Below are 27206 nucleotides of genomic sequence, written 5' to 3'. Positions count from 1 at the left end.
GAAAGGTGCTGCAAGCATGATTATTCATTAATGTAATGGCACACTCAGGAAATTGCGGACTGAAGGATAAGCCGGAGTCGAGTCGTCCAGGGTGCGATCATTAAGTTATTTCCCATTTCACCTGATAAGAGCTTCTGTTAAAGGAATAAATAAAAGACACAAATGGCAGGCCAACAGAAAGGCCCGCTGGGCCGCTGTTAACCAGCGCTAACGGGCAATCAGTGGCAGAAATGATTACTTACTATGCTTCTAACGGCTCAATCTTTGATTCTCTGTGATGTTAGATTCCTAAGCTGCGGAATCGAAACCTAATTAAGATATCTGTTCGGATCACGAGCTGCTGAAACTCAGCTCTGCAGGATGAGGATCTCGGTAAGGAGAGCTGTGGTGGCCGTGGTGACCACCGCCGTGGTCATGCATCTACGTTTGACAGGGCAGGGGACGCCAGCACAGACGCACCGTTTCTGAACAGTGAAACCTGAACGGCCTGAACCATCAACCAGCTACACCACAGGGTGTTGATGTAGCATAGATGTTGTTTGGTAAGGTGTTTGTAGGTGGTTGCTAAGGTGGTTATGGTATTGCTGTTGGTCACTAAGGTGGTTGCTAGGCAGTTTCTAAGGTGTTGATGTAGAAGAGGTGTTGTTTGGTAAGATGTTTGTAGGTGGTTGCTAAGGTGAATATGGTATTGCTGTTGTTTGGTAAGGTGTTGTGAGGTGGTTCCTAAGGTGTTGCTGTGGCATAGGTGTTGGTTGGTGAGATGTTGCTAGGCGGTTACGAAGATGTTGCTAGGCAGTTCCTAAGGTGTTTCTGTAGAATAGGTTTTGTTTGTTAAGGTGTTTGTAGGTGGTTGCTGAGGTTGTTGCAAGGTGGTTCGCTAAGTTGTTGCTATGGCTTAGGTGTTGTTTGGTAAGGTGTTTGCCAATGTGTTTCTATGCTACAGTTGGTGGCTAAGGTATAACCAAGGGATTGCTAAGGTCCTGTTAGGTGGTTGCTTAGGTGTTGCTGTGGTACCGTTTGTGGTTGTTAAGTTGTTGCTAGATGGTTGCAAATATGTTACTGGGGCATAGTTCATGGTTCATGTTGCTAGGTGGTTGGTGAGATGTTTCTAGATGGTTGCTAATGTGTTGCTATGGCTTAGTTGTTGGTTGCTAAGGTGGTTGTTAAGAGCAAAGTTCAGCTTGCCAACTTGCAAACTTTTGCATGCCCCAGTAGACAGTATAGTAAATGCAGTAAGAGGCAAATACAGAGGCCTTCTCCTCTAGATCTGTCGAAGGCCAGGACCCACAGGAGTCAGGCGTGAGCCAGGGGTCTCCGGACCCCCCGCGGCCTTTGTCAGCGGATAATTCAATTCCAGTCCGTTCGGTTTTCTCTAATGCGCTTTTAATTCCATTCCAACCAGGGTTGGGGAGGGTTCTCCGAAACGACGGAGAGCCGGGGGAGCTGGGGGTGGGCTGCTGACACTGGGCACAGGTGGCGTGAGCTGGGCTGTAATTGCGTTAAACCTTGCTTTAAGAGTTTTTCACTGAAGACGTCGCTGGGTTGAATTACGGTAACGGCAAGGAAAGGAGGCCTACTGTCAGGCTTGATGACAGTTCGGCTTTTAAAATGCCGGGATTTTGGCGTAGGGATCAGCACAGACAGGGAATTTCTGTTTTTCCCACTTCCGTTTGATCCAAACGTCGCCAAACTTCGGCTCATTTTGTGGTCGTGTCAATAAACAGCCGAAATCTTCATGGGAAAATTCAGCCGGAGCTCCCCCAAAGCATAGGTGTTGTTTGATAATGTGTTTGTAAGTGGTTGCTTAGGTGGTTATGGTATTGCTGTTGGTCGCTAAGGTGTTGTTAGGTGGTTACTAAGTGTTGCTATGGCATAGGTTTTGGTTGGTGAGATGTTGCTTGGTGATTACTAAGGTGTTGCTATGGCAAAGGTGTTGGTTAGTGAGATGCTGCTAGGTGGTTACTAAGGTGTTGATGCAATTGACAGCCAAACTTCGGCTCATTTTGTGGTCGTGTCAATAAACGGCCGAAATCGTTATGGGTAATTTCAGCCGGAGCTCCCCCAAGAGCCTCACTTCCAAGATGGCCATGCCGGACGTCAATCGTAGTAAAAGCAGTGGTGTTAGACGCTTTAACGGATCTGGACCAGATCTGACCAACCATAGGTGTGAAAGTCCTTGACCTTAAGATCTGAATGTAACCCCCACGCTTCATTACATCAGTCGTAATTTACACAGGCCCTAAAATAGAGCCCTGTGGGACACTTTTGAGAGACGTTGTGCTGTCCATGCTTTGCTGCATTAATTAGCGTTGACCTTTTAGCATGTATTAGGCCAAATTTCTACAGGACGTATATCTGCAGGTGTGGAATATCTGCTTTCATGGTTTTCATGAAGAACAAGACATGAAGAGTCTTCTTAAAGACTAAACTCCTAATAGAAAGTCTTTGTCAGATTCAGGATAATAACTCTGGATCCCATTGTGAACAAGTCCTAAATAAAGAAAGTGCTGCTGAATTCTCAACTGGACCTTTAAAATAGGTTCTTCAGACTCACGTGGCTCTTTATGGAGTCCAAACTGGTTCTTCTAGAGGACCTGGTTCAGTTTCACTCTGGGTGTGATGACACTGCCGACCAAAACAACCACACCAGAACCCTTAAGAAGAAGTGGCGCTCATGGCCCGGTCCCAGGCGAACTCTAGGGCGCTAAACGTTAACTTAGTTAACTTGATCTACTGCACCGAAATCAGCAGCGCTCGTCCACAACACAGGACCTTCTTCCTGCATTCACTTGCTTGCTCCGCCCCAGACAGCTCTGACCAATAAGCAGGCGTGAAAGGTGTGAAAGTCCTTGACCTTTAACCCCCCCTAAATCTTAAAAATTCGGAATGTAACCCCACGCCTCATTACAGCATTCGTAATTTACATCAGCTTGACAGGCCCTAAAATAGAGCCCTGTGGGACGCCACACAGTCTGGTCCACTACACAGCTAGTATACAGTAGGTTTGAACCACTAACCTACGGTTTAAGGGGTTAACTTAGGGTTTGAGGGGTCTTGGCCAGCCCCTCTCTCTTTAAAGCTCTGTAAAAAAAAAGAAGATCCAGAAAAACGTCGGAGTGTCGGAGCATCGGAGGCTAAGGCAATGCAACGGCACGCAAATGAGGGGACAGGAGCCCGAGCCTGAGCCCGAGCGCAGGGATAGATTTTTCCAGAGCCTTTCTGTGGTGATACACAACAGAAATATTGGGCTATAAGAAGGCCAACAAGGATATAAAGCCATTACCGGGTGAGATTAATTGATCTGAGATCTCCTCGCAGTTTAATTGAGCAGAAAATAGCAGATGGCTTTGATGGCCGTATCATAAAGAGAGCTTGTCAGCAGAGCTTTAATGGTCTCTGTGTCCAATTTCAAATATTTCCTCGCCGCCGCTTTTCCCCCATTACCTTCTCTGCCAGAGAGAGATACGGGGGAAGACAGAGAGATGGGGAGGAGGGGGCGGGGAGAAAGGGGAGCGAGAGACATGCTGTCCAGCACTGTGGCCCTCTCTCTCTCTCTCTCTCTCTTTCTCTTGCTCTCTCACTGTCTTATCTCTTGTCTCTCCAGTCAATCATTCCTGGCAGCTCATGCAATAAACTCATCTTCGGCTGACAAGTGCACGCGTGTGTGTGTGTGTGTGTATATGTGTGTGTGTTTAGGCAGTGGTGTATGGTCTCAAGAGGGTTTTTTTTTGGGGGGGGGGTAAGATTTGGTGGGGTTGGGGGGCGCGGAGCTGTGTTTGTTGACAAGCTGATGTCGCTCTTTCCGAACAAATGCTAATTTAATCAATCTGCAATAAATCCCCCCTCAGTGCTGACTCATGGCTGCCTGTCCAGAGGAAAAGGTGGGGGTTCGGGGGTGGGTGGGTGTTGAGGGTGGAGTGTGGACAAAAGCTCTGCCAATGCTGACCACTGCCCTACAAAGAGGCAGCTGCACACAACCCCCCCCCCCCCCCTTCACACACACTACGAGCCACCGACCCACACACACACACACACATGGCAAAGCCCTTCCCAACACATGCTAATGCTAATCACCTGCCGGTTCCATGCCCCTCTGCTTCTGTGGAGGAAACTGCTGAGACGCTGGCTTCTTTAGAGGCAGGGGAGAGGTAGGAGGAGGAGGAGGAGGAGGAGGAGGAGAAGAAGGAGGAGTGTAGTGGTGACCATTAAAAATTAATCCAGGCCCTTCTGGTCCTTTGCCACCCATCAATCTCTGGCTGTGTCTCAATTCCAGGCAGACGCTCCTCAGAACGGCCAAATGTGAGCGCTTTTTTGTTCCTGAACAAACCGCAGAAGGGTCACGGTGCAGAATGGAGGAAAAGGGGGCGTTCTTGCTTAATCCTTAAGAACAGGTACTTAAAGCCAGATGGAAAGTGTCTCCGGTGACACTGCGAATGCTGAAAAGGCAGGGGATGAAGGGCTGCGTCTCGTGCCGGCCATCGAAATCACTAGCCCAGATAAAGGGAGTAGGTGTAGGCAGTCTGTGACTCATTAGGCCTGTGCTGTACAAGAGAGAACCTATGGAATATGGAGTAAACTCGGCTGCAAATCCATGAATTCAGAGCTACCACACCATGTCAAAGACTGGGGTTCGATTCCTGGTCTGGGTGGCTATCCTGCGCTACACCAATAAGAATCCTTGGGCCAGACCGTGTGAAGTGTGAGGAACCTTGAAAAGGTCTAAAGAACCTTCACTTGGGCCTTCAGACTCGGATCTGCTACAGGAAAAGGACGCTAATCAAAAGATTAGGTTCAGGGATGCAGCGATTCGACTTTTTCAGCTCGATATCTCGAGCTTTGCGTATCGGCCGATACCCGATATCGATCCGATGCCGTTGTTGAATGAATAAACTCTCTTCCTCTCCATGTGGGAGAGACGTAAGGAGTCAGGATTGACGTAACACAGATAGAAATGACCCGAACTTCTACCAGAAGACTCTTCCGAGTCTTTCTGAGCAAACAAAACAAAAAACAATAAAGATGTGAATTGTTTTTTATTAAAACAGTCAAATTCATGCAAATATCTAAACTCTGTTAATATTTACATCTCAGATACATAAATAAAGAATATTTGAGTAGCCTAGGATCTTCTGAAAATAGCGTCGGGCATGTGTGACTGTTTCCTATAAATATTCATTTAATTCTATATATATATATATTTACATTTGTAGGAGAATTAAGGCACTTCCAACTATCAAAACGTCCCACAGAATTGCCTTGGGGTCCTAAGAGGACATCTGTTGCCGAGGCTTTTCTTATAAAATTGAATTGAAATGGGATTATTATTTTGTTTGGTATCGAGAATGGAAGAATTTCAGTGGTATCGTGACATCCCTACATTGCAGATCTGGTTTTGGGCATGTTTTCAGTTACAGCTGGTCCTATAGAGTGTGTTTCAGTTAAATATGCCAGTTGACCTATAGAATAAAAAGGGGTCGTGATCCTTTGCCTTTTTCCTCTGACATTTAAGGGAATACTCCAGTGTTTGCTCCAGCTCAATCATTTCAGTGATTAGAAACCCCGCTGACTGAAAGCTCAAAGCACACCCAATGGAGGCCAATGGGACGCTGCCCATTGAATTCTATTATGAGTGCTGTCGTTCAGGAAGTCCAGGAAAATGTCTCATAGTGATTGTCTATGGTCATCACACACATGCTACAGATATGCCACGTTAATATTAGGTAGAAAAAGGATAAAAAGATTAAAAGATAAGCCAGCGTGGCTGTGGTGTCCCCCACCCCAAACAACCCACCCCACCACCCCCAACCACCCCCCCAGCGAACCCCAGCCTTGCTGAAAAAGTCAGTGAAGCGCTCTTTTTCTGCTCTTCTTCTCGTCCTCCCCCAACCTCCGTACTCCTCCAATCACGGGTTACGTAACGGAGGAGCTGTCACCATGGCAACCCCTCCACTCCAGCGCCCCCGGTGACCGGTCCTGATGGGCCACGAGCGGAAAGGACGGCAGGCTATTGGCATTCCAGCTGAGCGCTGCCAGCTCTTAGTACCACAGCCAAAGCCCCCCCCTTTACACACACACACACACTCCACTGCCACTGGTTCAGAGAGCCGCTGACCATAACTGTTCTGAAGCGGAACCATGTAACCCAGTGAGTCAGAACCCTGGGCCCGGAATACCTCTGACCTGCAGGGCTTAGTGTGAGCCCATGATGATCTGGTTCTATAAAGAAACACCTACTCGAGACGTCTAGGTCCACTGTGAACGGTTCTTTAGTCGTCTGGGTCCACTGTGAGCGGTTTTTCAGACGTCTAGGTCCACTGTGAACGGTTCTTTAGTCGTCTGGGTCCATTGTAGACGGTTTTTCAGACGTCTAGGTCCACTGTGAACGGTTCTTTAGTCGTCTGGGTCCACTGTGAGCGGTTTTTCAGACGTCTAGGTCCACTGTGAACGGTTCTTTAGTCGTCTGGGTCCATTGTAGACGTTTTTTCAGACGTATGGGTCCACTGTGGACGGTTCTTCAGACGTATAGGTCCACTGTGAACGGTTCTTCAGATGTCTGGGTCCACTGTGAACGGCTCTTCAGATGTCTGGGTCCACTGTGAGCAGTTCTTCAGACGTCTGGGTCCACTGTGGACGGTTCTTCAGACGTATAGGTCCACTGTGAACGGTTCTTCAGATGTCTGGGTCCACTGTGAACGGCTCTTCAGATGTCTGGGTCCACTGTGAGCAGTTCTTCAGACGTCTGGGTCCACTGTGGACGTTTTCTTAGTCGTCTGGGTCCACTGTGAACGGTTCTTCAGACGTCTGGGTCCACTGTGAACGGTTCTTCAGACGTCTGGGTCCACTGTGAACGGTTCTTCAGACGTCTGGGTCCACTGTGAGCAGTTCTTCAGACGTATGGGTCCACTGTGAACGGCTCTTCAGATGTCTGGGTCCACTGTGAACAGTTCTTCAGACGTCTGGGTCCACTGTGAACGGTTCTTCAGACGTCTGGGTCCACTGTGGACGTTTTCTTAGTCGTCTGGGTCCACTGTGAACGGTTCTTCAGACGTCTGGGTCCACTGTGAACGATTCTTCAGACGTCTGGGTCCATTCACTGCCACTGTGAACGTTTCTGACTCTGTAAATTTTCCTAGAATGGTTTCTCACCAAACCCACTCTAAACGACTGTGTTCACCTCTGAACCATTCAGTTAGCATTAGCCTCTTTTTTTTAACCATATCATTGGAAATGTCGGTGGAGTTCCCCTTTGAATAAAAGCTGGTCTGAAAGTGAGGCGGATTTGGAAAATGGGCAGCAGAACAGCCGCCTTAAAAAATCAAAGAACTCTTCAAATATTGATGAAGCTTTTCACTGAGCAGCCAATGAAAAAGGACAAAGCGCTTCAGTTCTGAGCTGAACTCCACAGTAGGTCATCCAAGGATCTCCATGAACCAAGAAGCGCAAGAACCGAGGATCTCCAGAAACCAGGGGATAGGAAGAGGGATGATTCCTGCTGCCTGTCAGGATCGGTCCAGGCAGACAGGATGACGGAGGGTCCCCGGCACGGGTCACAGCTTTTGGAAAATGTGTGTTTAACCCTAGGGTGAGTGCGAGGGCACGGCGCATTAGACCTGATTCATTAGGCACCTGCTTTAGGTAAAGCCTCGGCGCGTGGGTCCCGAGCAGAGCGAGAAAGAGGGGTGCACAAATCAATGGCAGATCAATTCCCCTCATTTCACACAAGGCTGCGCCTCCACCATTAGCCACGGCTTGATAGATCAACGCCCGGCGCCGGCTTTTATGACACAGTGACAGCGCTAAAGCCTGGAAAAGCGCACAAACCTGACTGCTGCCACTGACGGCACGTTTTCAGAGAGCTGTGTTAATGATTAGCCTCGCTAGAGCCATTGTTTCCAGCGTGGCCGGTCCCACCAGCGCCCGTTCTACTGCTCATCAGTTGTAGGGGGTGTTGATGTCCGGCTGTATTCGGTCAGTCCAACAGTCAATATCAGTCAATGATTCTGAATTAGAGAAGCACACACACACTCACACACAGGTATCTGCTGCTGTCACTAAATGACTGTTGATGGATGTCTTGGCTGAGAAATGTGATCTGAGTGTCATTACGTGGCTCTGAACAGTAATTACCCATCATCCTCTTTCTCCTACGCTCTCAAACACACACCGGCGAGACTCAGATCAGACCAGGTCCTTGTCCTTTGTTGAATAGATGTGTGTGTGTGTGTGTGTGTGTGTGTTTGTGGTTTTTCTTGTGCTACTATCTCTGTGAGGACAAAACGACAGGACAACAGGACAACCCTCACCCTGAGAGGACAGCATGACAACATGGGATAGTGTCTCTATTGTTGCTACTCCGGGCTCAGAATTACCCAACCCACTCATTAGGACTCTCCCCCCTAATGCTCCTGACACCGGGAGGGTGAGGACTGACACATGCCTCCCCCAACACATGCTCAACCCAGCCATCCCCTCTGCCCACCAATGCAACATCACTGGGCAACCAACTCACTCTGAGGAAAGAGCCGGGTAGAAAGAGCCGGGTAGCCGGGTACGTTGCCTGCCATCACCAGCCGGAGCCAGAGAGTGCACAACTGTTCTTGCTGCCCCGATGGCCGCCGGCATGACCCGTATTTTGAGCCAGTGATCTTTGTGTCATCGTGGCAGCACCTCGAGTCTGCTGGCCCCCTTGATAAGCCCCCCAGCTTATCGTCTTTTGGTATGTATAGCAACGTAGGGGCGTTTCCTGTTCCTGACGAGGTCAGTTAGTCCTGCATGTTTCTGGGTTCTTATTTTGAGGACATCACTCTGGATGCTCGTCTAACGCCTCCTCATTTCAATCACATCTGAATTGCTTGGGGAAAAAAGGCCAGAGAATATTCCTCACCTCTGGAACGCTAATCAAGGCTCTTGTTCAGGCTTCCTCACAAACCACCACCACCTACAGTAACGAGGCGGGGCGGTGTGTAATAGCAACGCCCACACTGATTGAGAGTGTGGTTGCGCTCATCAGATCAGTAGAAATCGTTAAATATAAATATGCTGGAGTGACTCACATGATTATACAGCCCTGTGTGTTATTTTGCTCCATATCTGTCTGATATGATGTAAAACCAGGTATAATTACAACATCAGTGTCAGGTTTGTTTTTTAAAGGTCAAAAGTGCAGAAGTTCACATGAGTCCACACTCCCTGGCCACTTTATTAGAAACCCGCACCTTGCTAGTGTACAGTTATGTACAGTTCGTGATAGCCATCCTCTAGCCCTTCATCAATGCTACCGTTCTGAGAATGGTCCACCACCCAAAGTGGTGACTGCAACAGTCTAAGGCGAGTGTTTCTAATAAAATGGCCAATTAATGGAAGCGCAAGGTTGGTGCCCCAAAAAAGGTGGCCAGTGAGTGAAAGCACGAGGTATGTGTTTCTTATAAAGTGGCCAGGGAGTCTATGAAAGTGCATGTGTACAGGCCTAGGAAGGGATGAATGTGATCTGGAGTGATTGATTGGATTCCCATAATGCATGGCGGTGGCTCAGGACCGGCCCTCAGCCCTGACTCCTATAAACCCATCCAAACCCGGGCTGGCCTGATTGATTAGCCTATAGACAAGACCAGTCACCAATGAATAATTAAAGCTCCTGTCCCTGAATTGTCTGTCACGCAGTATTGCTGACTTTTGGAAAGTTCTGCCATGGTCACTTTAGAGGGTGTGTGTGTTGGTGTATGTGTGTGTGTGTGTGTGTGTGTGTAGGGGGGGGGGTGTTGGGGTTTGGGGTCACCATGCAGTGAACAAAGTTAATTCTATCATAGAACCACCTAGAATGACTTGATCTGCTCATCACGTGACGGATGTTCAGGTAGCGTCATAGTGAAAATATGACAAGAAGGTTCGAGGTGGTCATCAAGAGCAGAAGAAGATAAAGGTCCTGTCAGGCCTTCATGTTGTGAGCTGTGGTGGATCCATGGATCTCATCAATGAGCCATGGGCTCCAATAATCACATCAGCCATGTTGGTTTGTTGTTCCTTGGCCCACTCTTGGTAGGTTCTGCCCACTGCATACTGTAAAACACCTCACAGGTCCTGCCTGAGGTTTTGGAGATGTTCTGACCCAGTCATCGTCTAGAACATCACAGTTTGGTTCTTGTCAAAGTGTCTCAGATTCTAAGGCTTCAACACCTTCATCCCCTTCAAGCACTGAGAGGTGCCATTGGATCCAGGTCCTCAACGTTCTTCATTAATTCTGCTGACTCAGTCAGAAAATACTGCAGCGCATCCAACAATAAAGGTAGCACTGAGCTTCTTTTATACAGTGATAGAAACCTTCTTTGGGCCGATTCCAGCTCAAGTATCTGACTGCCAATGCTACGTTAGCTCAGATAGGGCTGAACATGCGTACACTGGTTCATTCTGATTATGAAGGTTATGCTTGCACCTGCAGCCGACTTCTGTGAGCCAGGACAACTGTTTTCTAGTATTCCCAGCTGTGAGTTTTCACATATTTAAGAATAAGCTACTGTAAATAAGGAGAAAGTCCCACTGGGGCAGGTGTTGGCAAGTCCTAACTGGAATGAGCACCTGGACTTCACAGCTTCAGCACAGAACTGAAAGAACCGCTCAGATTGACCCTAGATAACGGAAATGTGCTTAACGGAAACCTCATATTAACACACTTGCAGGAAAAATAGTCAAATTACATGCATAATACTATCAACATTCTCATTGGTGAAAGCAGTCTCGCATTACAGGCTCTTGTGGCTTGTGGAGCATTGCTGCTGGTGCCATCTGCTGTTTAGGCCATGTAGCATAGCAAGCTCAGATACAAGCCACGCTAGGGGTGAAACCAGATCAGAGACATGCAAGAAACAGAAGTTAGCATGTTGAGCTCCAATGAGGTTTCATTTGCGGCAGTTTGAGAAGAAGATGGCTGGCTTCGTAAATCTCAGAGGACGCACAAGCTACCCTTAACCTTCCCAGAGCTGCTAGCATAGATTGGCAGTCCCTGGTAGTGGGTGGGAATGGGCGAGAATGAAATGGTTGGAGTGGTAGAATGACTTAGAGAGCGCAACATCTCTCAAAAGTGAGGCCACCACAGGTCTAGCTGCACCTCCACTGGCTGGTTGCAGTACGATGTGTAGCTTCGTCCATTCCTCTATGTTTCAATGGCAAAACTCCGCCCATTTTCTGTCTCACTGACCTCCTCTAAACTGTCTTTCCATTACAGCAGTTAGTTGGAATGAAGGCGGTCTGAGAGAGGCTTGGTCTGGGACTCTGGTTGCCAGTTTGACAACATGGCGGACAGTTTCGGCTTCACTTCTATAGAACGGAAGGCAGTGGAACCACGGCGTCCATGGTTTCTAATGTCATTGGGTACAGCTGCAAACGTGTTACAACGGCCTCATTTACTCCATTATAATCAATGGCTCATTTTAAGGTATTATTCTGCTCATTAGCTGATTATCCAGCCGTTTAGTCGTTGTATTAGGAGTATTGGGGCGCTGGAGGGCTTTGTGCAGCCTCATTTATGGCGTTTATGGCATATAAATTCATGACACAGATGGGAACATTAAAAGGAATATACTTTTTATATATCAAGCAACACACGTATACAGTACATCTTAGTTTATTATTAAAGAAATCTAACTTTTATGGTCAGTTGCACCCGAAAAAGAGGTTAAACGAGGGCAGAATTGACATACACAATCTAAATCTTTGAGCTATATTTGCAGTTTTTGTATTATATATCTATTATTTCATTATTTTACTCCATTTCCCATCTGTGATTCTCTGCAAAATGTAGAATAACTGCAACTGTAAGTAAGGATAATGTCAAATTGAGGTGTCAGCAAGCCCCGGTTGAAATTAATGGAACTAAAAGCACCACTCAGATTGACATTCGGATGGACACTGGACACGTTGTCCATCTGGACTCAGGATCTGACTTGTCCTGACAAAGGAAGGCCTACGATCGAGGAGAAGAACAAGCCTTTACTGCCCTCTAGAGGCAAAACAAGCAGATAGGACTCTCTGGAACAGATAAACCTGCTAAATCTACTGGCACCATGCTAGGCGTGGGCTAGAGGGGTATACAGCCCCCCCCAGCATCGAGGAGCTGTGGAAGAACTGTGTTCTCTGGAATGATGGTGGTGGTGGAGCTCCATCCAGTACCTCTGGGAAGATTTGTGAAGTTGGGGATGATGAGGTGGGTTGGTGGTTATCATCACCAACATCCTGACCTCACTGACTCCCTCTTGTCGTTTCGTGCAATCAAATCCTCACAGCAATGCTCCTCCAAAATATAGTAGAAAGCCTTCTGCCCTGGACAGTAGAGGCAATTACTCCAACAGAAGCAGGATCATCTCTTTTTTAGCCTTGATTTCAAAAGAAACAGTGAACATGCAGGTGTCTCAATACTTTTGTCAATTTAGTGTATATGAGTTAACTACATATATATATATATTATAGCATGATTTCTTATTTGTAGAAATCTGTGTCATTCCTTGTTAACCAGCTGAAATACTGCATTCACTCTGCCATCTTGTCAAGGGCATGAGTTGAGCCTCCTGAAAACACTTGAGGCCTCCTCTGTCCTTCATAGATGGTCGACGCAGTAGGCCCACACTTGGCCACAGCGCAGCAGTGAGTGGGCCGAGGACGAGGACTGCGCCAAGGAAAGAAATGCCTGCGATGGCAAAGAGGGGGAAAGAAGCGCTAGAAGAACAAGGAACAACAATGAGAAACCATCTTCTGGTGAACAGTGAGGTCTGAAGAGTGGGTTTCAGCTGGACAGCGAGGTAAAAGGTCTGCACTGTACATTTTTAATAAACTGTGGATCAGCTCGAAATGATGCTCCCATTTATTTGACCAATTAATGTGGGAGTTATGGAGACATTCGGAGAGAGAAATAGAGATGTTCAAGAGCCTGAGCCTCCCTAGACAGAAACGGTGAACATATTTCCCTGCTAAAAATCCAGCTCTAGACCAGTTTTAGCTAGTAGATGATGATCTTAGCTGGTCTTTGATGGTCTGACCGTTCAGGCTGGTCTTTGATAGCCAAAAGCTGGCATAAAAGTCGGTCATCTAAGCGAAAAACACACCACATGCTGGTAATCCAGCTGGCTAACCAGCTCTTGACCAGCAAAGCATATGTGTTCGTTTAAAGAGTTTGAGGGACTAGCTGGCCTGGTCTACCAGCATTACCAACTTGACCAAGCTGACTGTCAAGCTGCTCATATTGGTGGACTAGTTTGGAAAAGCTGGTTGACCAGCATGGTCAAAACGCTTGTCTAGCTTGTCCAGCTAAACAATCAAACACATACTCAACCCTGAGATGGCCAGACTGACAGGGGGTTTCCAGTTATCATTGGCGATTAGGGGGCTGTGGCGCAACAGATAACACCACTACCTGCCAGTGAGCAATTACACCATGTAGGAGACTGGGGTTCGATTCCCAGTCTGCGCTACACCAATAATGGGCAAGACTCCTAACTCCTAAACACTGTAAATAATTTAACCACAGAGGTCATTTCCATCTTGTTTGGCTTGACGCCACATTGACCATTGTTTTTTTCTGAATTCAGTTTAGCTTTGCTGTTGTTTTTATTCCTGTTTTGATTGTTACTATATGGTCTGTTGGCGACCTGATCATGGACGGGTTCCTCTCAAGGTTTCTTTGCTCCAAACGGACCGGAAAGCTGCTTCGAGACAACATTTGTAGCAAAAAGCCTTTATAAATAAAACTGAATTGAATTGAACTGAATAAAGAATCATAAATTTGGAAAGTATCGGTATCGATACTGGTATCAAGGTAAGCCTTAGAGTTGGTGGTATCGGCCCATCCCTGTTGACATGCTGAAGCTAGAAATCGAAATGAAGTGAAAATACACGATTTTATTTCCTCACGTTTTATAATTTACCACAAAAAAAAAAAAAAAACGTAAAACAGCCCGAAAAGTCCCACACAACTTCCAAAAGCCCCGCTGAAGAGAATCCCCCCTCAGTGAGGCGGAACCTTCGCCGCGGCCGCGGTGTCTAGTCGGTCCGCTGCTGGATGCCGGAGGTGTTTTTAAAGTTAGCGCTGTCTAATCTTCACCTTCTCCGCATCCCCAGCCTCTCAGACTGCGGCCCGGGGCACATCACCACGTTCACCGAACCCACACGCAGTAACAAACAAAGCACGGGCCGCCGGAGCGAGTGCGGGAGTCTTACTATGGTCTTAAGATCTGTGTCTATCTGAGCGTTAGCCGGTGGCTAGCTAACTAACCTAACTAGCGAAGGTAAGTTAGCTGCTGAGGTAAGCTAGCTAGCGCTTCAGCCCGCGGCCGCCGAGCTGTCCCGGACACGCCGTGCCGCTTCTGGGGGGTGTGGGGCCCCAGCGGGTCAGCCCGGGACTCGCCAGGTTGAAATAAGGGGGTTATTTAGTGGAAAACCGAGCCGGTCAGCTGGAGACCGAACGAGCCGGTAATGCTAATGCTAAAGCTAATGCTAAAGCTAATGCTAATGCTAAAGCTAAAGCCAGCGCTGACAGGAGCTCCCAGTCTGACCAACAGCGAAGATTAGAGGAGAAAATACCTCGAATTTAACCGTCTGATACAGTCATGACCTCTGTAGCTGCTCTGCTTTATTGTTAAATTAATATAAATTAATGATCTTTGACTGTTTAAAGTGTAGCTAGATTCACTTGTGGCCTCCTGTCTAATCTCCACTGTAGAGGCATGGCTGAGTGTCTCTGGAGCATTTCAGCATTACTGTAATCATATCTGTCTTTATTTAGTGTTAATAAGTATAAAGGGTCTGTAAGTGTCTGTATGCTTTGATCTTCATAACCTTGAAGCACAGGAATCCCACCTGGTGTGTTTAAGGGTAGAGACTTTTTAAGGGTAGAGACAGTGAAGAGCTCAGACCTGGAAGATATACTGTATATATCATTACCAATTTTATATATATATGATTATATCGAAGTTCTCGAATTTTTGAATTTTCATAACCGTGGTGGATAAGTGGTCGTTATGTCTATGATATAATGATCACAAATAAATAAATCAGATACTTTCTAAAGATAGAGACAGTGAAGAGCTCAGACCTGGACGATATACTGTATATCTTTGCCAATATATTGTGATATCTCAAATATATTTTGGCAAATTTCCATTGTAGCAATATTTTAATAACCGTGGTGGATGAGTGATCGTTATGGCCATGATATAATGACCACAAATAAATAAATCCATCTAATGTGTTTAAGGGTAGATACTTTTTAGGGGTAGAGACAGTGAAGAGCTCAGACCTGGACGATATATCGTATATCTTTACCAATTTTTATATATATGATTATATCAAAGTTCTTGAATTTCTGAATTTTCATAAACTTGATGGATGAGTGATCGTTATGGCCATTAAATAATGACCACAAATAAATGAATCCACCTGACGTGTTTAAGGGTAGATACTTTCTAAGGGTAGAGACAGTGAAGAGCTCAGACCTGGACGATATAGCTACCGTATATCATTACCAATTTTCCAATATATGATTATATCGAAGTTCTCGAATTTCTGAATTTTTATAAACTTGGTGGAAAAGTGGTCGTTATGGCCATGAAATAATGACCACAAATAAATAAATCCACCTCGTGTGTTTAAGGGTAGAGACAGTGAAGAGCTGTATATCTTTACCAGTATTTCGATATATTGTGATATCTCAAATATATTTTGGCAAATTTCCATTGTAGCAATATTTTCATAAACGTGGTGGATGAGTGATCGTTATGGCCATGAAATAATGACCACAAATAAATAAATCCACCTGACGTGTTTAAGGGTAGAGACAGTGAAGAGCTCAGACCTGGACGATATAGCTACCGTATATCATTACCAATATTTCAAGATATGGTGATATGTTCATGATATAATGACCGTAAATGGTGTATAATTAAAGCAGTGATGGTGTGTTGAATATATTAAATATTATAACTGCTTTGTTTTTTTTTGTTATAAATATTGCACTTCCATTTTTGTTCTCTAAATGCTGGTTCACTTTTGGCCTCCTGTGAAATTTCCACTGTAGAATTGCACAGCTGCCTTCTGCTACTAATGTCAGTGTCTGTAAGCGATGTGTCGATAAAGCTGTACGCTTTGGCGGTTGGCCTTCATACCCATCTAAGCACAGGAGTAACCACGCATTCTGAAGATGTTGGTAAAACCTGGGAATTTGGAGACTGTTTTGAAAATGAGAACATCGTTGGAAATGTCCTGGGGATTTCAGTGAGATCCTGGAACCTGGGCTGTTGAGCCACTGAAATTGCACGTTACTTTTCTACTCTACTCTACTTACTTTATTTAGTTAGTACTGATGCATGTAGACGGATACACCGCCGCCATGTTTAACAGTGTTATAAATGAAGACACTGCTTATTACACAGATATCTGTTATTGGTGAACAGATAAAAAAGGACGTCAGCACAACGTGGCTCCGACACATTAGCATGCTTTATTTTATTAATCATCAATAGTTAAAAAAATCCTGGCTAGAGTTAGCCAGCTGTACTGAGTCTTAATTTGGGGATGTATAAATGTATACAGATTTACATGAATTTGCATCTTACCAAAATTGCTTTGATTTGCATGTACTACTGGGTGTTAATTTAGTACGCTACAACTCCCAAAAACAACTGGATGGTTACGTTCAGTTGTTTTTGCGAGGATGGGACCGATGTGATTAGAGGTAAATACTCTCCAAGGTTGGACTGCAGTAGTAATATTGATTTTCAGTTGTAGCAATATTGACCATAAATATAAAAATATATATTTCTATTCTATTTTGGCAAATTGAAGAAACGACACATCAGATACATTTGCCAGGTTTCATGTTTGTGTTTGTGTTGAGGAACACATTTGCTGAATAGTTCGTCACTTGGGCTCCTTCGTGTCTCTGTACAATTATTCTAGTTTTTATTGTCTTGAAGGTCCAGAACATGAACCTTCTTCAGAAGGCTGCTGTGGCCCGATTCCGTTTATTCAGTGAAATCGGGAGCGGCAGCTCAGATTTGGAAATTTACAAGAAGTTGAATTTATTTGGAGGTTGCTCTGGAAGAGAACGAGGGGTTGTTAAGAATTCGATTTCCATTGAGAATGTGAGATTAGAGCCAATTGCTTGAGTCTTGAGTGTTGGCAGCCCTGTATTTCTATGAAATGTTATATATAATATATGTGTGTAGAAATGTCAAATTAACGGATTCCTCTAGACAGTTTATTAGGTTAAATATTAGGTTCTCCTGCTCAAAACTTCAAGGACGTGCTAGCTAGCATCTATATATATATATATATATATATATATATATATAATCAATAGTTCCTCAACCGTAAACACGGCAAAGAGACAGCTAACTGCAGTGTACGTCATGCCGTGGCATTTCCTCACATCATTTGGTGGCGTCTGATGAACCTTTACAATATATAAATATGAGTAGGGCGATATGACAGAAATACTCTGTCCAAAAGTTTGTGGACATCCCTTCTTACTAGTCACTTCAGCTGCATTACGTTGCACCCACTGCTGACAAAGGTGTTTGGCTGTGCACACCCATAGAAAAGCACTGCCACTGAGCTCACACGAGCCTAAGAGCACCGCACCCAATACCAAGCATGGGCTCAAGAGAATACACACACCCCCCCCCAAGCTGTGATTTGGTGGAACTGAGTTCCCTGGGGTGATACTCAGGAGCTCCACTGATTAACTTTGGTATGTGTTGGAGTAGCAGAACTACTCATCCGGCATCGTTTTCCTGACCTTACGATTCACACTCTTGTGGCTGGATGCAGTCAAATCTACACATCAGTGTTCTACAAGTCTAGTGGAACACCGTTCCTAAAGGGTAGAGACGGTTAATGCAGCAAAAGATGACCAACGGCCTTTTAATACCCTTTATTAAGCAGCGGAGGATGAGCAGCTGTCCACAAACTTTTGGCTGTACAGTCCATAACACAACACAAGTTTTATCAGACAAGTTAAAATGGTTTTATCCTGGTGGATGTTGTTCACCAAAACAATGCTTGTCCTGCTGTTGACACCGTCTTCAAACTCTCTTTGGACAGGTGGGTGTGAGCGCACGCATGTGTGTTGGTCAGCTATGCTGACGTTGGCGAGTAAGCTGAAGAGGGAGGAAGGCGTGAGGGCGGGCGGAAGCCCCGCAGGCTCCCACGATGCCTCGCACCGCGTGTCCGTCAGAGACCGGCTGCTCATTAAAGGTACTGTATAAGAAGATGGTCAGCTGAATAGCAGTTCCGCGTCCTGTAGGGGAGGCCGCAACCGTGAATTACACTTTTTCTGACTGTAGGGGGCGCTCAGGAGCGAGACATGCCAATTTTCCATAGTGTTGCTTTAACGCTCCAGGGCTTATTACAGACTTGGATGTTATACTGAGTTACTACAGGGACTTCTGTACAGACTGGTGACTATTATATAGTATATAATAGGTAATAACATAATTATATAAGTTTTGCTGCCTGGGAGTAGATGCAAAATACACTCTGTCCAAATGTTTGTGGACACCCCTTCTAATGAATGCATTCAGCTACTTATAACTATTTATAATTCCAATAGAATAGGACTAGAGCAGATAAGCATGAACCTATTGGCACCATACTGCCTAATGCCAGGCGTGGGCTAGTAGAGGGGTATTAAGCCCCCCAGGAGCATTAAGCTGTGGAGCTGTGAAAGAACCGTGTTCTCTGGAATGATGGTGGTGCTAGGTATTAGGCAGCATGGTGCCAATAGATTCATGCTGATCTGCTCCAGATAGTCCTATTCTATTGGCAGTACTTCCTCTCTACAGGGACTAGACAAGCTGTGCGTGTGGCGCGTGTGGATACATATGCACATCTGCGTCAGCAGCAATGGGTGCAACTTGATGTAGCTGAATGCATTCATTAGAAGGGGTGTCCACAAACATTTGGACAGAGTGTATTTTGACGATATAGTGATTGGTTTGAGCTCCTCCCTGTTTCTTAGAAGAAGTTTGGAAAGGCTGTAAAGGGTTAAACACAGCTAAAACACCTGGTCTAAACCAGAGCTGAGCGCGCGCCCTGTTCACTATGTAGTGCACTACTTAGGGGTTCAGACACTTTCTAATAGTGCCAGATTTCTAGTACGCTGGAGCACTCCCACAATGCACCGTAATATACAGTGTACTTGCATTACCCATAATCCATCACGTTGTTTGGTTCGAAGATTCACGCACAGCTTTGCGCAGCAGTGAGCTCTCAGATATACTACCTCGTGGAACAGCAGCGCGGTTTCGGCCGCGGCTCAGGTTGGGCTGTAACTGTATAGCCGTGTAAGCCGTGCTTGATGCTGGGGCGTGCGCAGCATGTGTCGCATGGTGTGGGCTAGAAGGGGAAGCTCTATTTATAACCTCCAGAGAGCAGCGGTGGCATTACAGGGTGTCAGAGGGCAACACGCTGAAACCCGACTGAAGCTACTGGACCTTAAAACTGAAGGCTGCAGACGCTAATAACGCTGTAGCAACACGGTTCTCACTGTTATCTTGTATTTCTTTAAGGTGGTTTGCTTCAATTCAGGCTTTTTACACATTTTGAAATGTGAGGGGCTGGATTCACAAACACTTTCCTTAGAAAAAAAAACGTGCGAAGAACCGAAGAAGGCTTTTATGCTGCAGCTTATTTTTAAATTGAGTCAAATCTGTGCAGAATGGGGGGGAAATCGCTCAGAATATACTGAGTCTGAATTTGTTTGTGGACACCCCTTCTAATAAATGCATTTACTTACTTCAAGTTGCAGCTACTGCACACACAAACATTTCCAATAGAAAGCTCCATGCTGCCTAACAATGCCAGGCGTGGGCTAGTAGAGGGGTATAAAGCCCCCCAGCATTGAGGAGCTGTGGAGCAGTGGAGGAACTGTGTTCTCATCCAGAGAAGCCATCCAGTACTTTTGTTGGGGAGGAGCTGGGGATGATGAGGTGGGGTGGTGATCATCATCCAACATCCTGACCTCACTAACGCTCTTGTCACTGATTGCAATCAAATCCTCACAGCAGTGCTACTAGCAAAATCTAGTAGAAAGTCTTCTTCCCTGGACAGTTACTCCAACAAAAGCAGGATAGACTCCTTTTTATATCGTTGATTTCAGAAGAAACTATTAACGAGTGGGTGTCCCAATACTTTTGTCCATGTCGAGTATTTCAGTTAATGAGAGCTGGAAGTGATGGTGTTTGTGATGGTCTCTCTCTCTCTCTCTCTCTCTCTCTCTCTTCCTCTTCATTTCTGTCCCCCTACAGAGGTTGCAGAGCTTGAGGCCAACCTTCCTAGTGAGTAAACCCACTCTTACATTGTCTACTCGCTTCACAAAGCTTACACACACCGTTATACGCCGTTAACCCGTACAGTACCTGGGATGCCGAGTGGTGCTGCCCACCAGAAATGGTCAATAGACAAACATATTGACCAGTAGTGTTGGATACAGATCTCTTTTCCCCTTTTCCAGAAAGAGGATGCTGGGGACACATGGGTATTCACCGTAGTTAAGATGTCGTTGCCGTGGAGGGGGGTTGGTTCACCTAAGCCTAAGATGTAGGCTGAACTGAAAGGAGGTGATCGAGGGGGGGGGGGGCACATACACATTGCCTCGGTCCTACAACTTAGGCCTACTTAAAAAAAAAAAACCCCAGCCACGACATCCTAACTACGTTACAAATCAGTGTGTGTGTGTGTCCAGTGTCCTGTGAAAATGAAAATATGGCCACCCCAGCTTTTAGAGCTTTTTACGATGATGACCAGCACACATTCTAACTGGTCCTGTCTCCTTTCACGCAAAGTAGTGGTGGTTTTCTGTCCTTGAAAAACAGACTGATTTATTGATTAATTCAAATAGTAATGGATCAATTTTACAGATATATAAATGGTGGTTAGGTGCATCTCTATGCTGAGACAGCAGACACCCAGCATGACTCAGAATGCATAAGAAAAGGGAAGTGTAGGAAATGTGTCAATTGGCAATCTTGTTTGACAGTTCAGAGCTGGTTGTTTGACCAGAGTCTGATGGAGATAAGTGGCTTTTACCTTTTAAAGCAGCCTAAAATTGGTATTGGTTATTGGATATTCTAACAATATCCTCTATATGTTTACAAAAGCATATTGTGTATCACGATCACACAGTTATTACGATACAATTAAAATCTTGTCACATATCAGTTGTTTGTGGTGTGAATAGATGCGGTGCTTTGTTTGAAAGGGTCTTTAATGCAAAAGGACAAAAATATGTTCAGTTTAGTTATTGACAGACTGGTTTCAGGTTTCAGGTTTATTTGTCATTTGCGCAACATGTCAGGACATTTATGCATTGAAATGCTTGTGGTGAGGCTCAGGTTGATGCTCTACAGGATGAAAAAACTATATAAAATAAATAAATACAAAATACACACCAAATACAGAATATACAAAGACAGGAGGGATCTGTAGAAATTCTCTGATTCATCCGAATCATAATGGATCTACTAATTGATTATGTAAGTAGTCATTAGCTCAAGCCCAGAACAAGGGTGTGACATAGAACGCAACGAAACAAAAACAGTACGGTACAATGAGTACGAGTCAATTCTGAGTAGAGGTAGTGAGTGTAAGGTGCATGGATATTGAGCAGGTAGGTATTTATAATAAGGTGCATAGAAATTTAACATGCCATGACATATGATATGCAGACAGCTGCAGCCCTAACAGGCCGAGTATCACTCGACCGGGAGCTACGGGGCTAATACTTTGAAAATCTCTGTCCCATAACAGTGAAATATGCTCCTTGTTGTTGTAGACACCTGTAAGGTCACGTTTCTCGATGTGAACAAGCTCCACCACTTTCAGCTTGCCATCACTCCAGGTAAGTAACTGGGACCTTAACCTTAAACCACATATATATATATATGCATAGCTGCTATCCAAGGTTTGAACCCTGTAGCTGCTTCTGTACACTGTGTAAATAATTCTGCATGCATGGGCCAATAGAAATGCTCTAAATGACCTTTTCTGTAAAGTCTCCATTCGAAGATACATGTTTTTGATTGGGCAACGCCTGTGTATATAATATATACATATATAGCTATATATCTCATGGATGGCGTGTATGTGTACATAAGAATTAAATGTTGATGTGATTTGATTGAATTGATCCCTGATAGATCAGCGTCCTCAGAGTGCTGCTAATGGAGAATTCTGTTGTACGACACCAGCCCTGTCTTTCTGTGCTGCTTCAAAGTTCAGTCTTAAACAGAAATAGCTGCACCGGCGGCACAGGATTGTAAACGGAACCTGTGCAGTCTCACCTGCGTTAGGCTTTTTATAGTGTGTTTAAATGATCCATTAGACACATTCCAGGTTTAAATATCCTCTCCCTCATTAATTCTGTGCAGATGAAGGATACTACCAGAGCGGAAAGTTTCAGTTTGAAATCGAAGTCCCTGAAGCCTACAACATGGTGGTGAGTGTCCTTCTTTATGAGCTTCGGCGTAAAGTGTACTGGGTTTTACAGCCTCTCTCTATCTATCTCTCTTTTTTGTGTCTTCAGCCTCCTAAAGTTAAGTGCTTGACAAGAATTTGGCATCCAAACATCGCAGAGACGGGAGAAATCTGTCTCAGGTACTGACGTACGTTCATGGCAGTTAATATTTGTAATATTTGTGTGGATCGATCAGATCTATCGAAAAACATATATTATATTCATTCTAACCACAAATGACCAAACCTCTCTCATAGCTTACTGCGAGAGCATTCAATCGATGGCACGGGGTGGGCACCAACACGCACGCTAAAGGTGAGGCTCCGATGAGGCAGCGATCACAGACACTGCAACACGGATGGGTTAACTTCGCACTGAAAGACTCCTAAAAGCATCTCAGTTGCAGTTGAACTGCTTTTATATTTACACCGATCAGCCATAACTGATTAGCTTCATCTATAGTGCCATCAAGGGATGGGATGATATATTAGGCAGCAAGTGAACAGTCAGACGATGACGACTGGGTCCGAACATCTCCAAAACATCAGCCAGGTTCTGGTTGTTCCGGTGTTTCTGCTATGATGTAGCCAGTACCTACCAGAAGTGGTTGAAGGAAGGACAAGCGGGTATTAAAGACTCCCACCCCCACCTCCCAACCTACAGAAGTACAGAAGCACCTGCTGCTAACTGCTTTCAGAGGTTTCTGGGATAATCGAATAATCAGATCTGTTGTGGTGGCACAAGGGGGGACCTACTCTGTATTGGTAATTGGTAATGTTATGGCTGATCTGTGTATGTATGTATGTATGTGTGTGTGTGTGTGTGTGTATGTATATATATATATATATATATATATATATATATATATATATATATATATATGACTTTTTACAAATATTTATTTATTTTAAAATGTTAAAAACTGTCGTGACCAATTACTTAAATTGCAGTCCCTTTACATTACATAATATCAGTACAACAGTAAAGTCAGGGGTGCACAAAGTACAAAACCCAGACCAGAGAAAAGTAGAGCAACATTAATACATAACTCAGTTCAAAGTAAAAGTCCCATATTTACATTTACATAGCACAAAAATAATTGAAGTGCTTTTAGAGCACTTCAAATTAGACCTAAAAGTTCAAAATTATTATTTTTTACTATATATATATATATATATATATATATATATATATATATATATATAAAATTATATAATTATATATAATTTCTGATGAACCTTGTCTGTGTCTGCACAATCACAAAAAGAAACACAGTTTATAAAGTAGAGGAACTTTCTAGTAATAAAAATAGGCCGGACCTGCGGTACCTTTTCGATACAGTGTATATCAAAACCATGTTTCCATCATTCTGGCCACAGCAGTCACTGGCTTGGTCCCACCCTTGATTATACCTATGACTGAAAGATTTGTATATGGGGGTGTGGTTAGTTTAAAAGAACTACTTTCCAGCACTTGTTGGAAACCCTTGAGGTTATAACTGTGTGTGTGTGTGTGTGTTTGTGTTCTGTTTTAGGATGTTGTCTGGGGATTGAACTCACTATTCACTGTAAGTACCGTATCTCTCTATATCTGTCTGTCTGCTCCAAATATATCCCAGTAGGGTCTTTGAATGCTAGAGCTCACGCTGCCTGAGCACTGCTGGAGAGAGCCTCTCCGAGCTCTCTGAGGTTAGGGAGCCACATGCAGCGCCAGTCTTCAAAGTGTTCAAACACTGCAAGTTTGCTTTAAATGCTGTTTATAGCGTCACACAACTGCCTGTTATCGTAGGTTCAGCGCCCGGTGGTGAAGTTCTCTGTGGCAGCGGTTAATTCACATGTGTACCGATGCTTGTTTTGCACAGGATCTCCTGAACTTCGACGACCCGCTGAATATAGACGCTGCAGAGCATCATTTACGAGACAAGGTGAAAGCCGAAGCTCAGCACTGTGTAGTTCTGTAATCCTAGACTGTCTCCATCTGTTTCTCTGCAGACTCCCCACAGGACCCCACAGGACTGACCACCACAGAGCAGACTGTAGCATTTGGGTGCTGGGTTACGCTCAGCACTGCAGTGACACTGACTGATACTCTGGTGGTGAGTGTGTTAGTAGTGTGTTAGTAGTGTGTTAGTGAATCAGACACCGCAGTGCTGCTGGGGTTCTTAAACACCTCAGCGTCACTGCTGGACTGAGAACAGTCCATCAGCCAGACATATCCAGCTGGCAGCGTCCTGTGAGCACTGATGAAGGACTTAAGGATGACCAACACCAACAAACTGACAGTGGACAGTGAGTGGACAGGCACAGTGTTTAAGCACTCTAGCAGCACTGCTGCGTCAGATCCACTCGTACCACCAGCAGCACAACACACACACTACCAACACAACATCCCCACCACTAGGTCTGTCAGCGTCACTGCAGTGCTGAGAATGACCCTCCACCCAAGTAATACTACAGTCTGCTCTGTGGTTGGCAGTCCTGTGGGGTCCTCAACATTGAACAACAGGGGGAGCTCAACTAGCCATAAACAGACAAATCCATTATAACCCACTTCCCATCTTTCTAAGATTTTTTTTCTTGTGCACATCATCTATATGAAGAAATTTGGGATGAATTTGGGAGGAATTTGAGGAACCATGCTCATCATCTATATTAATATCGATATCTCCTCATCTTTCTCTTCCAGGACGACTTCAGGAGCAAAGTGCAGGACTTCATTAAGAACTATGCAAGATGATGCCTCGGTCAGCTGCGCTAGCCGCTCACGCACGCCTGCCCGCGACTTCGCAGCCGACGCCCACCTGCGAGCCCTGAGCGCCACAGAGACAAAATCCCAAAACATTTCCAAACGTGAAGAGAGCGAAACGTTCTGTGGCTTCAATCGCAAGCTCTTGCTTGAAGGTTTGGGAGTGGGGTTGGTGGGCTTGTCTTTGATCTTCTTCTCTTCTTCTCCTCCTTTTTTGTTTGTTCTTCTCTTTCCTTCGTTCTCGCTCAGGGCTGTTTTGCAGAAGCCCACCGTCGCTCCAACAGCTGGTTCCTCTGAGCCCAGCCTGCTTTGACAGCTAACGAAAAAAACAAAACAAAAAGAAACGCGCAAATCATAAAGAAACGAATCCGTAACAGAATGAAGGAATGAATTTTATTCACGGCAACGATAAGACACACGCTCTCTGATGTCACCTCACGTGCTAGTGCCTCTGTGACCTGACGCTGACTGCAACAGCCTGCAAGCTCCCACCTTCATGTGCTACTTCGTACCTGGTGTCCCTCGAACCCCAACACTTCGCACACGAGGACAGGAGGCTCACAGTGCTCGCTTAGCCAGTAAGTGCTCTGCAGGATATGATGAGTATTATGATTATAATTATTACTACTATTATCACTTTCTTCTGGTGGAATCTGTATCTCAACGGACGCCTCCGACCGCATCGAGAGACTGTTGTGACCCGCTCGGACTTCCTCGCACTCCTGTATCGCATTTTCCGTTTCTAGTCTATGTGAGTAAACACGTTCTGCTCTACGGATGTGTGCATGTTCAAGCGAATGCAAGCGAACACTGGGACACCAGCACTGAGTATATGTGGGAGAGAAAGAGTGGGAGAATGTCTGATTTGGTAGCATGCACTGGGCTACTGGACCACTCAGCCATAAGCCTATGAAGCTAGTGAGAATTTATTTAATTTCTTCCTCCCCCTTTCCTTTCCTTAGAGTTGTATATCCATTTGTAAAGTATATTAAAGATGGGTTCTACTATGACTTTGCTTCCACATTTGTTTAATTCCCATCAGTCAGCACTTAACCAGATGTTATTTGGGTGCTCGTCACAACGGCGACCCTGCCGTCTATCCAAGAGCAAGAGGCCTGGCTACAGGCTAAAAACTGAAGGTGCTTTAAAAGAGTGATGCTATAGAAGAACCACTGTTCTTCAGGGAACCATGTTTATAAAAGAAATTTGGGAGGAATTTTGAAGGAAATTTGGAATTTGGGAGGAATTTTGAAAGAAATTTGGAAATTGGGAGGAATTTGAAGAGAAAATTTGGAATTTGGGAGAAATTTGAAGAGGAAACTTGGGAGGAAATTTGGAATTTGGGAGGACTTTTGAAGGAAAATTGGAATTTGGGAGGAATTTGAAGAGGAAATTTTGGAGGAAATTTGGAATTTGGGAGGAATTTGAAGAGGAAATTCTAGAGGAATTTGAAGAGGAAATTTGGGAGGAATTTTGAAGGAAATTTGGAATTGGGGAGGAATTTGAAGAGGAAATTGTAGAGGAATTTGAAGAGGAAATTTGGGAGGAATTTTGAAGGAAATTTAGAATTGGGGAGGAATTTGAAGAGGAAATTCTAGAGGAATTTGAAGAGGAAATTTGGGAGGAATTTTGAAGGAAATTTGGAATTGGGGAGGAATTTGAGAAACCATGAAGCCTTTAAACAGATCAACCAATCAGCCCTAACATTAAAGCAAATATTGCACGGAGCCCTGTCGTACCTCCAACATAGCTCTGACCCATAGAGGCACGGACTCCACAAGACCCCAAGAACGTGAGCAGCAGATCCTTTAAGTCTTGTAAGTTCGGAGCTGGGACCTCCATAGATCACATCAATAAGCCTTGAACCCCCATGACCCTGTCGTCGGTTGTGGCAGATCCTGACCACAAGACCTGCCTGATGTTCTGGAGATGTTCTGACCCAGTCTGACTCCTCTAGAACATCACA

The 27206-nt window shown here is 45.0% G+C and overlaps 1 protein-coding gene across 5 annotated transcripts in view; it reads left to right on the top strand.

Moving 5' to 3' along the window:
- The window catches only part of ube2f (ubiquitin-conjugating enzyme E2F (putative)), a 52005-nt gene extending 25755 nt beyond the window's left edge, over window positions 1-26250 (top strand). The window contains exons 2-11 of one of the 5 annotated variants that reach the window (XM_072657413.1): window positions 12593-12788; window positions 18085-18237; window positions 20289-20318; window positions 21815-21880; window positions 22410-22477; window positions 22565-22635; window positions 22753-22810; window positions 24030-24062; window positions 24357-24419; window positions 25181-26250. In XM_072657413.1, the coding sequence (XP_072513514.1) occupies window positions 18120-18237; window positions 20289-20318; window positions 21815-21880; window positions 22410-22477; window positions 22565-22635; window positions 22753-22810; window positions 24030-24062; window positions 24357-24419; window positions 25181-25231 (558 nt within the window). In that variant the 5' untranslated portion in view covers window positions 12593-12788; window positions 18085-18119 and the 3' untranslated portion in view covers window positions 25232-26250. The other 4 variants (XM_072657411.1, XM_072657412.1, XR_011977556.1 and 1 more) reach the window with 4 other exon arrangements.
- Window positions 26251-27206: the final 956 nt, after the last annotated feature.

The sequence above is a fragment of the Salminus brasiliensis genome, chromosome 15 (assembly GCF_030463535.1).
Source record: "Salminus brasiliensis chromosome 15, fSalBra1.hap2, whole genome shotgun sequence".
Lineage (NCBI taxonomy): Eukaryota > Metazoa > Chordata > Actinopteri > Characiformes > Bryconidae > Salminus > Salminus brasiliensis.
This window is presented reverse-complemented; position numbering and strand designations above follow the sequence as displayed.